Genomic DNA, 15,541 nt, shown 5'->3' with positions numbered 1-15,541 from the left:
TTGCTTTGATTGGGCAGAGCCTATTAGGTGGTCTACGATTGGAGAGTTTGGAAGTCATTCACAGAGCCCAACCAACCACAGCACATGCATACTGGTAGCAGTGAAAAACAATGGCGTCGCATTTCAGCGGAGTGCTTCAGCTCACGGATTTAGATGATTTCATCACTCCGTCTCAGGTTGAATTGTTGTTTCTGTTCGTAACATTAAAAGCAGACACATTTCTGTTAATTTAACGCATTTACATTAAATCAGCTGTTAATGTTGGGCAAAAAAAGAGAGAAGAAGATACATGGATGTAACATTGTATACAGAGAACGATACGTTTTTAAAAGTGACACATGTTTCAGACGTGACACGTCTTATGTGTAAATGCTAATTATCAAGAACATTTAGTTCGAGCTCCTAAGGATGGGCCTACATTATTTGCTCTGTCAGATACAGAAAGTGACTGTCTAAAACCCAATGATCTGCCAACTAACTTACTGTATACAATATGTACACTGGTCCTAAAATGTTTTTGTACACTTCAGGCACACTTATATAGATAAAATATCTAAACCAAGTGATTTATTTGTAAGAAAAAAAGTGCAAACATAACTTTAAAAGAAAACAGATGACAAACACAAGTTTGTTGGGTATTATATTCTATTCAAAATGTATTTTGACAGTTTGTCATGCACTGAAATTTACTGCTACACCGTTTAATTAAAAAATATTGCTGATAACACTCGGTTTGATATTTTGACATATCATATATTTGTCATCTAGATTCTAAACCAATAGCCGTACATTTTTAACTATGACCTAAGTGTCCAAAAGTTTGGGGTCAGGAAGATTTTTAAAATGTTTGAAAAGCAGTCTTGGTGAGCAGAAGAGACTCCATTTAGCTGATCAAAATACAGTAGAAACAATAATATTGTAAAATATATCATAATTAAAAATGACTGTTTTCTATTTGAATGTAATTTATTTCAGTGTTGTCATTATCAATGTTGAAAACAGTTGTGTGCTTCTTAATATTTTATTTGTTAACCATGATACTTTTTCCAGAATTTTTTGATAAATAAAGTTGAAAAGAAAAACATTTATTTGAAACAGAAATCTTTTGCAACATTATAAATATCTTAACTGACACCTTTGGTCACCCTGATAAAAAAGTAAATTAATTTCTTAAAACTCTTATTGACCCCACACATTTAAACGGTAATGTATATAATCTATAATACAGAATATAATTTCACTGCTGTTAATTTGCCCAATTGATCAGGAATGTGTAAAGCCTGTAAAGGTGGAAAAGAAACAAGGCAGATCTGTGGCTAAAATCCAGATAGAAGATGATGGCAGTTATTTTCAGGTCCATCAGGTGAGTACAAATTTTGTGACTTTTATTTTGAGCCAGTATTGTGGTGTTTTGTCTTGTTTCATTTGATAGCAAAAAGCAAAGTATGTTTTTGATTTGTCACCTTAGATAGATATGTTGAAAATTCTTATTTCCCAGGATGGTCAAAAGCAAAAGCTGGAGAAAGCCAAGATTACGCTGAACGACTGTCTCGCTTGCAGTGGCTGCATCACGTCTGCAGAAAGTGTCCTTATCACCCAACAGAGTCATGAGGAACTGTTCCGTGTGCTACGTCATAATAAAGTGTGCAGTGCTTTACACTCATTAAACTGCATTTAACTTGTCGCTCCACATAAATAGTTCACCTAAAAACATGTTTGTGCCTTCGAGCAGCAGGTTAGCAGTAGCGAGCAGAAGGTGGTGGTGGTGTCTGTATCGCCCCAGTCAAGAGCTTCTCTAGCTGCACACTACGGTCTCAAAAGCAGCGAGGTGGCCCACAGACTCACCAGATTCCTGAAAAATGTGGGTGAGTTGGAAGCTGCAATTCATCTGATCAGTCAAAGAATTCCTCCAATGGAAGCTGATTTCCACCACAAATTTAAAGGGATAGTTCACCCCAAAATTAAAATTCTGTCAGTATTTACCTATTTTTTACAGTCTATGGTATTTACTCACCCTCATGTTGTTCCAACCCCGTAAGACCTTCGTTCATCTTCGGAACATGAATTAAGATATTTTTGATGAAATCTGAGAGCTGGATCACTCCTCCATACTAGTCCATAGGCTTCCTGGGGGATTGAAACTTGCGGGCCTCAAAAAGTTATTAAAGACATCGTTAAAATAGTCCAAGTGACTTCAGTGGCTCAATCTTAACTTTATCAAGCGACGAGAACACTTTTTGTGCGCAAAAACAAACAAAAATAACGACTTTATTTCAACTATTCACTTCCTTCTCTATGCGCCTCTAGTCAGTTAACGTAGTTTGATAGCGTAGAGCTACGTCACACGTACACTCACTATTGGCCGACGCTGGTCGTGTGTAATGCGTGTGACGTACAACAACAGATCATACGCTGTTAAACTAGTGATCTCACTCGAGGCAGAGAGAGAAGGACATGAATAGTTGAAATAAAGTCGTTATTTTTGTTGTTTTTTGCGCACAAAAAGTGTTCTCGTCGTTTGATAAACTTAAGATTGAGCCACTGAAGTCACTTGGACTATTTTAACAATGTCTGTAATAACTTTTTGTGGCCAGCAAGTTTCAATCCCTCAAGAAGCCTATGGACTAGTATGGAGGAGTGATCCAGCTCTCAGATTTCATCAAAAATATCTTAATTCATGTTCCTAAGATGAACGAAGGTCTCATGGGCATGGAACAACATAAGGGTGAGTAAATCCTTTTTTTTCTTACAATTTATTTCTCTGGAGAAATGTATAAACTCAGAATAGTGAGACAAAATTCGCAAATAACTTTTTTTTTAGTCCGTGGCGGGGGTAAAAAAAGAATGGCAAGTTTAGAATTTCTAAGGAAAAAGGAATTGCCAGATGTAAACTCAGAATTAGGAGATGTTGACTCAGATTTACATGACAAAATTTCAGAATTACGAGATGTAAATTTAGAATTAGGAGGAAAAAAAGTCAGAATTATGAGATGAAAACTCATGAGATGAAGTCAAAACAGGGAGATGTAAACTCAGAATTAGGAGACAAAGTCAAAATTGTGAGATGTAAACTCACAATTAGGAGTTTATAACTTACAATTGTGAGCTATTGCGAGAAGAAATGTCCAAATTGTGAAAAAAAAAGTCTGAATTGTGACACGTTGCTAAATGGGTTTCCAAATGCTCCTCTGTGTATTGAGATCATGGAAGTGCCATACTGATCTTTCAGGTGTCCATCATGTGTTTGAGACCGGCTTCAGTCGCTCTTTCAGCCTGTTAGAAAGCCAGAAGGAGTTTCTGGAGCGATTCAATCGGAAGGAAGTGGACAAGAAGGCCCTACCGATGCTGGCGTCTGCCTGTCCAGGTAGTCTTTTCTCAATCTGTATTTTTATTTTCTGAAATATTCTTGGTAGTGTGCTTTATAATGGGTCCAACATGCATTTATTCTCTGTATTTCATCCAGGTTGGATTTGCTATGCTGAGAAGACTCATGGTGAATCCATCCTCCCGTACATCAGCACAACGCGCTCGCCCCAGCAGATCATGGGTTCTCTAGTCAAGGGCTATTTTGCCTCTCAGGAGGTACTAAACAATGAACTGCCCACAATGCTTTGTGCCAAATACAAAGTCCCACATTAAAAACCTGTAATGTTTCATTGTCGTTTAACTATATTGTACATTTTCTTTAAATAATTATTTATAATATTTTAAATATTTTCCTTAAAATATTTCTCAGTTAAGTTAACAGTGACTTTTATATATATATATATATATATATATAAAAAGTCGTTATATTTATATATATATATATATATATAAGTCTCACCTATTGTAATTTACATGACAAATCAAGGTCAAACGGCATTTTATTCTCCATCATTTCCTTTCATAGGGTATTTCACCACAGAAGATCTACCATGTGACTGTGATGCCCTGCTATGATAAGAAACTAGAGGCTTCCAGACCAGACTTTTACCTTAGCGAGTACGAGACCAGAGAGGTGGACTGTGTTATTACTTCAGGTGAGTGAATCTAACAGCATTTAAAGATGAACGAGTGTACAACAACAAGGCTCAGTCCCTCATCTTGTATGCGTTTGGTTAACAGGAGAAGTTCTGAAGATGTTGGAGGAGGAGAATGTGTCCTTGAGAGATGTGGAGTTGGCCCCTTTAGACACAATGTGAGTTCTTCATGTTTGCCAAACCAATAGTAGAAATTGTGTCATACATGAATGTGTGCTTTTAGGTTCAGTAATGTCTGTGGGGAGGAGCTGCTGCGTCACGCAGGAAGTGGATCTGGAGGATACCTTCATCACATCTACAAACATGCCGCAAAACAGCTGTTTGGGGTTGAAGTAGATGAACTGACATACAAGACAGTGAAGTACGTGTGAACACAGCAATACTGTTAAAAAGGTCCCAGAAATGTACACTTACATGTTATATGTACACTGCCGCTCAAAAGGTTGGCGGTCAGTCTTTTTTTTGTAGTTGTTAAAGAAATGAATATTTTTATTAATCAATGATACGTTTAATTGAATTAATCAAGGATGCATTACATTTGATCAAAATTGTTACAAAATATTTAAAATTGTAATAAATGTTGTCCTTTGATACATTTTTTTTAGAGATTTATAGTTTAAGTTTCCACAAAAGTATTAAGCAGCAAAAACTTTTTTTTTGAATATTAAGAAATGTTTCTTGATCAAAACATTTTTATTCTCATCAAATCGGCATATTAGAATGATATTTGAAGGATCATGTGACACTGAAGACTTGAGTAGTGATGCTTAAAATTCTGCTTTGGTCACAGGAATAAATGATATTTCAATATGTATTAAAATAGAAAACAATTCTTTCAAATTTTAATAATATTTCACAATATTACTAATTTTTATTTTTTTTACATAATTTTAATCAAATGCAGCCGAAAAGAGACTTCTTTAAAAAATGTTACCAACCCAAACCTTTGAATGGAAGTGTATACACTTTTAATATTTTAAGAAATATTACCTAAATAATGAATATTTGTTTTAAGGATTTTAATTAATATATATTTTTTTAATTAATAATAATAATAAATGTTAGAAAAAAATACCATCGTTCAGTCAGGGTTTCCGCAGACCAGGAAAACCTAGAAATATGAGAGAATTTTTAAAAGTGTGATTTTTTTTTTTTTTTGAGGTCTGAAAAAATCCAAATTATTGATAATAATAGCCTAAGATCATGGTAATATCATATCATTTTCTATAGCCAGTTGTTACACATAGTTCTTTTAAAAATTCTCTTTTGACTAGAAATTACTAGAAAGAAATCACCCAGTAATTTTTAATTTACTAATTACCAATTTCATCTAATTTCTGTATGAAGTTATTTTTAAAAATAACTATTTAAAACAATTTTATAACTGGAAATTGGTCAGAAATTGTAGTTACCATGGTATTATTTGAAGTGCACTGGAGCACAGCGTTAATTCCTTTGGTAATATGATCATTTTATGATAATCATTCAGTTCCATAGTATGTATCAAATCTCCGTCATTTTAGATAACCTGATACCTTTACCATGGTATTATTACCAAAATACTGTTTTGTTAAGGAATAATATGCTTGTCGGATGTCGCATTTGATTTATTTAAAAAGACTGTTCTAGAGTGGTTGTTCTTCATTGGTAGTGTTTGTGTTTGTGTCAAGTGTTTGTGCATCGTGGTAGTGCCTCAATACTTTTTTCGTAAGGTACATTTTATTTGTCTCTCTTTTTGTTCAAACAGAAACAAGGACTTCCAGGAAGTCAGTCTGGAGAAGGATGGCCAAGTTCTGCTGCGTTTTGCTGCCGCCTACGGCTTCAGGAACATTCAGAACTTGGTGCAAAAGCTGAAAAGAGGGAAGTCAACGTACCACTTTGTAGAAGTGATGGCATGTCCGTCAGGTAGGAAATTAATTACCACTAGTCCTGTTCTCTTGAATAATATCTGTTCTAAACTTGCATAAGCCCTATTAGGGCCCTATCATACACCAGGCGCGACGCAAGTGTTTTTTGCTAGTTTCAGCCTGACGCAGTTATCATTTTCACATTCTGTTCCACGTTGTTTAAATAGCAAACGCATTTGTGCGCTGGTCTGAAAACGAGATGTGTTCAGGCGCATTGTTGGCTCGTTACTATTTTGAGGGAACTGAAATAGACTGCGCCAATATTTTTTTGTTACTCACACAGGGACGAGCAGCAGCACACAAAACAAGCCAAATATTAAAAATAAAATTGAAATTAATTACAATATAAAAATTATTATTGCGTACATAAAGATCTGCTCGCTCGCGTTAACCTCGCACATGAGTAAATCCGTTTCCTCTCTGGAGAAGCGTTCAGTTTTTCCGTGTGCAAATCCCGCCATGTAAATAGCAAATCCGCCATTGGCGCGAGCGCAACTGGCTTTTAAAGGAATTTTTTTTTTTTTGCACGTTACTCCCAAAACACACTCATTATTCGTTAAGAGAATAGGGATAAACTTCTCAGACCATGCGCTTAAATCCCGTCGTTAAACTAGCAAAAGTGGATTCGGACACCATTTGCTTAGATCGTTAAAAAAGGGCCTTTAATGTTAGTCAGTGTTGTTTAGTAGCGTTTTAAAATAAGGTCTGATTCACAAATGCGTTTAATTGAACTCTACAGGATGTCTTAACGGCGGTGGTCAGCTCAAACCTTCATCAGATCAGTCCAACAAAGAGTTGCTGCAGCAGGTGGAGGAGCTTTACCACGGTGAACGTACAGCAGTGCCAGAGGAGGACTCGCGAGTGGCTGAACTCTATCAGTGCTGGGTGAAGAGCGTGGGAGACGAGAAAGCCCGACAGTTACTGCACACACAATACCACGCCGTAGAAAAAAACAACAGTGGCCTCAGTATAAAGTGGTGAGGAGCTGCCCTGACACTGATCAACCAACTACAGTGTTCCTCTCTGTGTGCGTTCATCAGACACTACAACAGCTTTACATGTCATTACAGTTGAATGGACAGATGAAGTAATATTTCCTGCAAATATGTATCTATTAGATATATGCTATTCAGATTACATGTCAAACCGGACTTAATGTATCTACTTGTCCATGAATGTTGCCTTGTTTTATTTTCTCTCATTTATCCTCGAGTTTGTGTTTTTTTTTAAGCATTCCTGTAAATTCATTGTTACTATGTACTGTAGTATGCACTGAAAACAGTTGTTTTTGAGAATACATTTTGATTCATGATGACAATAAAAATGATAACGTTTCCATGTATAAAATAATTCCATGAATGTAATTATATTTATTGAGGAAATAAACTATACATATATTTTGCTCAATACATTTTTTTTATCAGTCATTTTTATTCAGGGTGTTTTAAATTACCCGAAAAAGCAACAACAAAAACATTTTTATTAAAATTGGTCCTGCACAGTACACTATTTTCATTTGTGTTACATTGTATTTAAACCCGCATTATAAACGGGATTTATCATGATAAAGTTGATCCAGGACTGTTTGCAGACTTCTGGGTGTTATAATAATGCAACAGGAATAGTATTTTACAATTAGTACTTAATATTGTTTCACAAAGCAGGTAATAAACACTCATTAAGAAAATCTGTGTCGCTGCATTTCTACAAAAACAAACCGCTGTAAACATTTATATTAAAACTTTATTCAGTTTGAATGATTATAATTAAATATTCTGTTACATCTGACGACTAGTGCAAGATTGGCTGAAATAAGACTGCAGTGAAAAGCTAAAACTAGTATGCAGTGTTCAATATTTTCTACATTCAAAATCATTCAGAAACATCAAAATAAATGCAGTTCAATTTCTTATGGACATTAAAACACACCAAATTAAATTTAGCTGGAACACCTCGCTTTGTCAACATCTTAAAAATAATTATTTTGGATTTACAAAAAAAACATTGCACATTAAGACGAAACATTCTGAAATAAAACTATAATTTAACCACACAACATTGGTTCAGACACGGTCTGGATCCTTCCAAAAATAAAACTTACGCAAATAAAATTTGGCCTACAGCACAGACCTACATTTGTGTGTTTTTTTTTTAAATGCAAATTGACGGCATTAATGTATTTTTTTAACGATGAAAACATCTGTTTTTGTTTGATCTATTGCTTGTAACAATGATTTAAATGCATTGTTTTGCTGAGTATTGCTCATTGAAGATGATACGCTGCCCAAAAATTGTGTTTTTGATTTTGACAAATGAAGCATGTGCCTCATGTCCTGCTATTGTTAGTGAAACGATGAGCGTAGTGGTGCTGACCATCGCAAAGACAAGCCCGAAAACTCAATTCTTCGGGACTCTAAAGCTGTCCTTCTCCTTACGGATACTTCTCATGGCTTCAATCGGGTCACTGGTCCCAGCATGCTCCTGTACCGAATTCTCTCTGAAGTGCAAACACAAAGACGTGAGGGGGAAACAAATCTTAGTAACATTTGAGATTATCATTAACAAAGACTAAAAAATGCTGTAGAATTCATTGTTAGATCATGTTAACTAACGTAGTTTACTAATGACAACGTATTTAATACTAAATTTAATTTTAAATAATAAATGTCTTTAAAATAATACTTCTTATAATAAAAAATACTTTCTATTTTTTTTGTCTCTAAGTTCAAACCAATGCTTACATTTTATCAGCAATATACTAAGTTTACTCGTATGTCCAGATAATGTGAAATGCACAAACAACAAGTGAAGTTTAAGAAAGTCTATACATGATGTACAGTACTGTGCAAAAGTCTTAGAGATGTTAGTACTATTTTCACACCCAAAAATGATATTATATCTTTTGGAGAAGTTATAAATAACTGTATATTTGGGAATGATTTCACATACCTCACTCTCATGAAGGGGTTAAATGTGAACTCATCAGCCACCGTAGAAGGAATGGTCGGCTCTCCGTTATCGTATTTTTCCTAATCAATGTAAGACAAGGTTATTCAAACACTTGCGCTATGATAGTATTTGCAGCTGAAGTAAATGAATGTTTAAGAGGAGTTAAACACCTTAGCCCAAGCCAACTTTGTCCGGATGGCCTCATTGTTTGGCTCGACATGCCGCGCAAATTTCAGGTTATTGATGGTGTACTCGTGCCCACAGTACACACGCTGCAACCAGAGGAAATTGTGAGTGAACATGCGACTTTTTACAACTTAAAACGTGTTGTTTTTCTACAGTAAGAGATAAACAGCATTTATTGCTTTAAAATGAAATGTTCAGTGATGTTTTATAGCAAAAACACAGAGATTTGAGTTTAGAGTTTATGGGAATTGTTACCGTCTCTGGAGGAAGACGGCCTAAAACCTCGATCAGGGCTTTGTACATCTCATCAGCGGTACCCTCAAAAAACTTCCCGCAGCCGGCCACGAACAGGGTATCTCCTATTCACAATGTGAACGTAACAAGAGAAAAAAAAAACAGCTTGTCAATACAGTTCTACAAAGTCAGACTTTAATTGAGCAAACAACAAAAAAAAAATTTAATTGAGCAAATTAAATCAGTAAAGTTGTTAAATCACTAAAAAATTATTTACTTAGTGTACACTACCGTTTTAAAGGTTTGGGGTCAGTGTGATTTTTATTAAAGGGGTGGTTGATTATGATTTCACTTTTCTAACTTTAGTCAGTGTGTAATGTTGCTGTTTGAGCATAAACAACATCTGCAAAGTTACAATGCTCAAAGTTCAAAGTTCAGAAATCGCTTTAAGGACTACAACAAACGGCTTGTAGGGAGTACACGATATTCCTCCCGGGATAGTGACATCACAAACCCTAAAATTTACATAAACCCCGCCCCCGGGAACACGGTTAATGTTGAGAAGAGGAAGAGTTGTTGTAATAAAGCACATTGTGAGTCTGCTCAAGCTGTCGCATCTGTCTTTTCACATGCAATACAGTACGTTACACAAATGCAATATCATGTAACAGTTCCTACACAAAAGCGATTTTATAGATTATCAAGACAGAATATGCTAATCAAAGACTTGAAGATAGTTAACTCCACATCACAACATAAATTCATCAACTAACCATTCAGAAACGTTCTGTTGCATTCTACATGTTGTCACTTTTTTTTGAGTCTCTCCATTATTGCCCGACTCCAGTTTAAACTAAAATGTCAGACACTCTTCTGACATTTTAATGCGCGTCTGCATAATCGGAGCTGCTCATTTGCATTTAAAGGGGCACACACGAAACGACACGTTTTTGCTCACCCTAAAAAATTATCTGTGGGGTATTTTGAGCTAAAACTTCACATGAACACTCTGTGGACATCAGAGACTTATTTTAAATCTTGTGAAAAGGGCCATTATACCACCCCTTTATTTTTTAAAGAAATTAATATTTTTATCCATCATGAATACATTAATTTGATAAAAAGTGACAGTAATACATTTTTAATGTTACAAAAACATAAACGCTGATCTTTTGCACTTTCTATTCAACAAAGAACAACCTTCTTTGGACGTCAATCAATCAGAAATGTTTTTTTGAGCATCAAACCATCATATTACAATGATTTCTGAAGGATCATGTGACACATGTGTCAAAATTCAGCTTTGATCATAGGAATAAATTACATTTTAAAATATATTGAAGTAGAAAACTATTATTTTAGATTGTAATAATATTTCACAATATTACTGTTTTTACTGTATTTTTGATCAAGTAAATGCAGCCTTGGTAAGCAGAAGAGACTTTATTAAATCGTACTGAACTTTTGAACGGAAGTGTATGAAAATGTGTCTTACCTGTAAACACAGCTGGTGGTTCGGTGCTGTTTTCTTTTGTTACGAAATAGCAGATGTGGCCGGTGGTGTGACACGGCGTAAACAAACACTTTACATTCAGAGAGCCCACCTGGAACGATCAAACAATCTGAAATGTGTCCAGCGGTATGAAGTGCATGGTTCTGATTGGTTAAGCTGCATTCAAAACCAATTTGTGCCATTGGAAAGTTTGGGGTCAATAAGATTTATTCATATTTTACATTTATTAATGTTTTACAGTAAAAACATTTAATATTTTGAAATATTATTCAAATTTAAAATAACGGTTTTCTACTTTAATTAATTATTTTATTTGAAATAATTAATTAATTAATAATTAGAATAATTTTATTTTATTTTTAATTAATTTATTTGAAAATGTAATTTGTTCTTCTGATGACAAAGCTGAATTTTCAGCATCATTACTCCAGTCTTCAGTGTCACATGATCCATCAGTAATCATTGTAATATGATGATTTGATGCTCAAGAAACATTTATTACCATTATCAATGTTGAAAACAATAGTGCTAACTCATTTTTTTTTTGTTAAAACCTTTTTTACAGGATTCTTTGATATCTTTAATGTCATTTTGATCATAAAACTATTCAATTTTGTTAAAAAATCTTACTGACCCGAAACGTTCCAACAGGCGTATATATATTAAATAAACCAGTCTTACTTTGAAAGTGTTGGAGTGTGTGACTTTCTGAGTTAAAGCTCCCACTCTGTCATCTCCTCCGTACACTGTCAGTCCCGGCATGAGCTTCACCAGCTTCTCATTTCCTCCAGCGTGATCCCTGGAAGTTATGAAACATCACCTTTAATTCCCCAATTAAGCTGTCATATTAGTGTGCATGGGCTTTATTACAGGTCTGACTTACCAATGATGATGTGTGGTCAGGACACTTTTGAGCTTCACGCCATGCTTTTTGACTGCATCTACAACCTGAGACAGATGACAATTATGAATCCATGCGATGCACAATGTGTAACATCCACAATGAGATATTCTTACCTTCTGGGGCTCTACTGGATCGACTATGGCTGCCTCCTTGGTGTCTTCATCGATGAGGAGGTACATGTAGTTGTCGGTGAGAGCAGGAAGCAGTTCGACCTTCATATCTGACTGTTCCACCAGAGAGGATTTCCTTAGAGCGGAGTGAAACCAGGCTGTAGGAACTTCAAAACCGAGATTCAGGATAAGGAAATGTTCTCGCTTGGATAACACATAGATTTCAACATAAGTTCCTGGTAGTCGACCTTGTCTACCAGGAACTGAGGAACTGGTTAGGCTCATTATTCATGTTACAGAAGGGCATCACCAGCTTGACTACTTTAAACGGGTTCCACCTGCTTTTTCCAAATGTTAAAATACAATTAGTCCAAATGAAACTAAAAATTATTCTGAAACATCTCATTCAGTGTGAAGGAGTACCTACATTCTTATATTATGATTATACAGTTATTATGATAACAATTACTTCAGTAGCTGTAGCATTTTGGTGGAAACTACAGTTAGTTGTATTGGTAGTAATATTGTGAAACATTTTTGCAATTTTAAATTCTATTTGAATATCCTTTCAAATGTAATTTATTCTTGTGATGGTAAAGCTGAATTTTCAGCATCATTCCTCCAGTCTTCAGTGTCACATGATCCTTCAGAAATCATTCTGATATGCCGATTTGATAATCAAGAAACATTTATATGTATTATCATCAATGCTTTTTTATTTTGGATGTTGGCTTTTTAATCGTGATTAATCGCATCCAAAATAAAAGTTTGTGTTTACATAATATATGTGGGTGCACGGTGTATAATTATTTTATATATATATATAAATACACACAAATGAATGTATATATTTAAGAAATATTTTCATGTATCATGATATATGGTCCAAATATACATGCATGTGTATATATATATACAAAACAATTATACACAGTGCACCCACACATATTTTATGTAAACACAAACTTTTATTTTGTATGCGATTAATCACGATTAATCGTTTGACAGCCCTAATTTAAATGCATCAAAGTTGAATAAAACTTGTAATTTCTTTAAAAATATGTTTAAGACCCTGACATTATAAAAATGTAGGGTTCAAATCAACACTTGGGGGTTCATCTATAATTTATGGAAAATGCGTAAATATCGTGATAAAATTGTTTCATGTTTTGATGATGGTTTAGTAATTTTCTCCCTATTGCATCTAATGCAATACTGTAAAATATAATGCACTGCGTATTAAATTACGACAGTACAGGTCTGTTAACACAAAAGTACGAATTAAGGAATATTTGACAAGTGGTTTTACAACTTTTAATTGCACAAAGCAAAACGAACATAAAGCACTATCGTGTTTACACTTACGTCACTCCACACGCAAGACATGCAAAGTGTTGCATTTTGCCTTTTACAAGAACACTATTCAAGAATGCGTTATCATGCCACATCATGTCATGCTCGATGACATACGTCAACAGCCAAGATGATGTAACTCCCCACTTAGGGAACAATTCTTTCACTAGATCAAAACACTGACTGCCATTACACCAAAGGTTCTGTGACAGCACTGACATATAGATGCATATGCATATCGATAAATAAGGCATTCTTTCTGATCATGCGCGAGGAAAGATCCTCGTAAACATACCGAGTTTATGCGCGACAGCAGCTCCGAGAGCACCAAGAGTGCAGGCACTCGCCGCCAGTGTCCTGAACCGCATATCAGGACTTCAGCTGTCTGGTATTACAGCCAGCACAGGGAGGAGGAAGTAGAAGGTCTGGTTTAAAGTGCAAAACAGCCCACTTTTTAACTTTGACCCCTCGTTTAACCAATCCAATACGAGGGAGTGTTGCGCGTTCAGTAATCCACGCTGTTTTGGGGGTTATTTACGAATCCTACTACAGTGAAGGCTCATGTCACATGACCTATTTCATATTTAATATATACCCAATATAAAAATACAATAAAATGCAATACAACGTAAGTCTCTATATAAAATGATAAAACAATTAGAAAATTAAAAAAAAATTAAATTATAGCTATTATGTGAATGAATATAGAGCTTGACACGTTGCCTATAATAGTGGCATATTTAATTCAATTAATTAAAACGTACATTAATAATATCCATAAGTATAAATCCATAAATCCAATCCACATCCGTTTTGTTGATGCAAACAAAAGAAATCCAAAAAATGTCTATGCAAGCAATAGAAAACAATAGCAAACAATACAAAAATAGCTAAAGACTTGGGAATGTAACTCATCATTGTCATTGGATGGCCAAACTAGGAGCGTCAACAAAACCTCATTAATATTCAATAACACAGCTTTCGCCACTGGATAGATCTCAAGGACTCCTGTGAGACCTAATTAATATTCATAAGGTAAGCCTTTGCCGTAGTAGGATCGCGTTTCGAGCTTCGTTCGTGATTGTGATGGATTTCTTCAAGCCAAATAATGTTTCCTGGACTTAATTCCTGACCGTATTATCAGTTTTTGTTTGTTTTATTCGTTCTAGATTTACATATTTCGTAATGTACTGCTAACGCGTCTCATCGCCCTCCGTTTTCAAGCGACCAAAGGTCATTTTATTTCCGGCTGCTGCACTCGCTGGTGTTGGACTACAAAATGAGCACGAGGAATATTGTTCGCTTTTGGGAATGGGGAAAGAAAATAATATGCGTCGGGAGAAACTATGCAGATCACGCCATCGAACTCAAAAATGCAATTCCCAGCGAGCCCGTGCTCTTCCTGAAGCCCCCGTCTGCTTACATTAGGGAAGGGTCTCCTATTCTGGTCCCCGTCTACACCAGCAATCTCCACCATGAAGTTGAGCTCGGGGTGGTCATTGGTAAAGGAGGAACTGCTATTCCTCAGTCTTCAGCCATGGACCATGTGGCTGGATATGTGTTATGCCTGGACATGACAGCTCGAGACATTCAGGACGAATGCAAGTCCAAAGGTCTTCCATGGACTCTGGCCAAAGCTTTCAACACCTCATGCCCCATTAGTGACTTCATCCCCAAGGAGAAGATCCCAGATCCTGGGAGCATCAATCTGTGGTTGAAGGTGAACGATATCCTGAAACAGAGTGGAAGCACATCCCAGATGATCTTTTCCATCCCATTTCTCATAAACTACATCAGTGAGATCATCTCTTTGGAAGAAGGCGATCTCATTCTCACTGGGACCCCTAAAGGAGTGTCAAGCGTCCAGGAACATGATGAACTTCAAGCTGGGATTGATGGCATTGTGACAATGACATTTAAAGTTGATAGAAAAAGTTGATTTGATCATCAATAATTAAGATTCTTGAGTCTCAAATTGCTGCAAAGCACAAGCATTTTGATTTGTTTTAAATGCGAATACAATGTCCGACAAGGACACATTCACTATATATTGTTTAATCTTTTCTGAATAAAAAAAGATCTGACTTCATCATATTTTGTAGTCATCTCATGCTGTTTTCATTATGCAAAATTACCTGTGGCTGATTTGCTTTCTCACTTTCAAGACCCCTGGCCGTTGAAGTTATGTGCACTATTTAACAGGACAAAATGTACTTTAATCAGAGCAGCTTTGTTTTTCAAATTGACTAATTATTACATACGGTATATCAGTTGCATGGATACATTTGAAAAACAGCAGCTCAACCACACATGTAGGAAAATCTATTCTCAAATGTCACCTTTCAGTTGTCATTGATGCTGAC

At 35.5% G+C, this 15,541-nt stretch overlaps 3 protein-coding genes across 4 annotated transcripts; 2 read left to right on the top strand and 1 right to left on the bottom strand.

Moving 5' to 3' along the window:
* The first annotated feature begins 22 nt into the window (after nucleotides 1-22).
* ciao3 (cytosolic iron-sulfur assembly component 3) lies at nucleotides 23-8,207 on the top strand. The gene is made up of 11 exons (XM_039685701.2): nucleotides 23-176; nucleotides 1,268-1,363; nucleotides 1,499-1,642; nucleotides 1,733-1,865; nucleotides 3,230-3,364; nucleotides 3,464-3,582; nucleotides 3,893-4,022; nucleotides 4,108-4,180; nucleotides 4,246-4,383; nucleotides 5,770-5,927; nucleotides 6,669-8,207. The coding sequence occupies exons 1-11, from the start codon at nucleotides 111-113 to the stop codon at nucleotides 6,908-6,910; spliced, it is 1,434 nt and encodes a 477-aa protein (XP_039541635.2). The 5' UTR covers nucleotides 23-110; the 3' UTR covers nucleotides 6,911-8,207.
* Nucleotides 7,655-14,739, bottom strand: hagh (hydroxyacylglutathione hydrolase). Of its 2 annotated transcripts, none has more exons than XM_039685703.2 (9): nucleotides 14,602-14,739; nucleotides 11,829-11,992; nucleotides 11,695-11,759; nucleotides 11,493-11,610; nucleotides 10,794-10,902; nucleotides 9,320-9,423; nucleotides 9,049-9,150; nucleotides 8,879-8,958; nucleotides 7,655-8,426 (listed from the first exon to the last, which is right to left on the bottom strand). In XM_039685703.2, exons 2-9 carry the CDS (start codon nucleotides 11,931-11,933, stop codon nucleotides 8,327-8,329), a joined length of 783 nt encoding a protein of 260 aa, XP_039541637.1. In that variant the 5' UTR covers nucleotides 11,934-11,992; nucleotides 14,602-14,739; the 3' UTR covers nucleotides 7,655-8,326. The 2 variants fall into 2 exon arrangements, with proteins under 2 accessions (XP_039541637.1, XP_039541636.1); XM_039685702.2 differs by lacking the exon at nucleotides 14,602-14,739 and adding an exon at nucleotides 13,474-13,633.
* fahd1 (FAH domain containing oxaloacetate decarboxylase 1) lies at nucleotides 14,209-15,272 on the top strand. Its single transcript, XM_039685704.2, has one exon. It carries the CDS (start codon nucleotides 14,458-14,460, stop codon nucleotides 15,115-15,117), a length of 660 nt encoding a protein of 219 aa, XP_039541638.1. The 5' UTR covers nucleotides 14,209-14,457; the 3' UTR covers nucleotides 15,118-15,272.
* Nucleotides 15,273-15,541: the final 269 nt, after the last annotated feature.

Source organism: Pimephales promelas, chromosome 3 (genome assembly GCF_988280905.1).
Source record: "Pimephales promelas chromosome 3, fPimPro1.hap1.1, whole genome shotgun sequence".
NCBI lineage: Eukaryota > Metazoa > Chordata > Actinopteri > Cypriniformes > Leuciscidae > Pimephales > Pimephales promelas.
The sequence above is the reverse complement of the archived record's forward strand: the minus strand, read 5'-3'. Positions and strand labels throughout refer to the sequence as shown.

What these genes read in the sequence shown, in the direction of transcription:
- hagh (XM_039685702.2), bottom strand. Translation starts at nt 13,546, where the DNA reads ATGCGGTTCAGGACACTGGCGGCGAGTGCCTGCACTCTTGGTGCTCTC. An exon ending in ACCACCAGCTGTGTTTACAG is followed by an intron (nt 9,424 to 10,793) that starts GTAAGACACATT and finishes CATTGTGAATAG; the next exon opens with GAGATACCCTGTTCGTGGCC. An exon ending in GCCGTCTTCCTCCAGAGACG is followed by an intron (nt 9,151 to 9,319) that starts GTAACAATTCCC and finishes CTCTGGTTGCAG; the next exon opens with CGTGTGTACTGTGGGCACGA.
- fahd1 (XM_039685704.2), top strand. Translation starts at nt 14,458, where the DNA reads ATGAGCACGAGGAATATTGTTCGCTTTTGGGAATGGGGAAAGAAAATA.
- ciao3 (XM_039685701.2), top strand. Translation starts at nt 111, where the DNA reads ATGGCGTCGCATTTCAGCGGAGTGCTTCAGCTCACGGATTTAGATGAT. An exon ending in CAGATTCCTGAAAAATGTGG is followed by an intron (nt 1,866 to 3,229) that starts GTGAGTTGGAAG and finishes CTGATCTTTCAG; the next exon opens with GTGTCCATCATGTGTTTGAG. An exon ending in CTGACATACAAGACAGTGAA is followed by an intron (nt 4,384 to 5,769) that starts GTACGTGTGAAC and finishes TTGTTCAAACAG; the next exon opens with AAACAAGGACTTCCAGGAAG.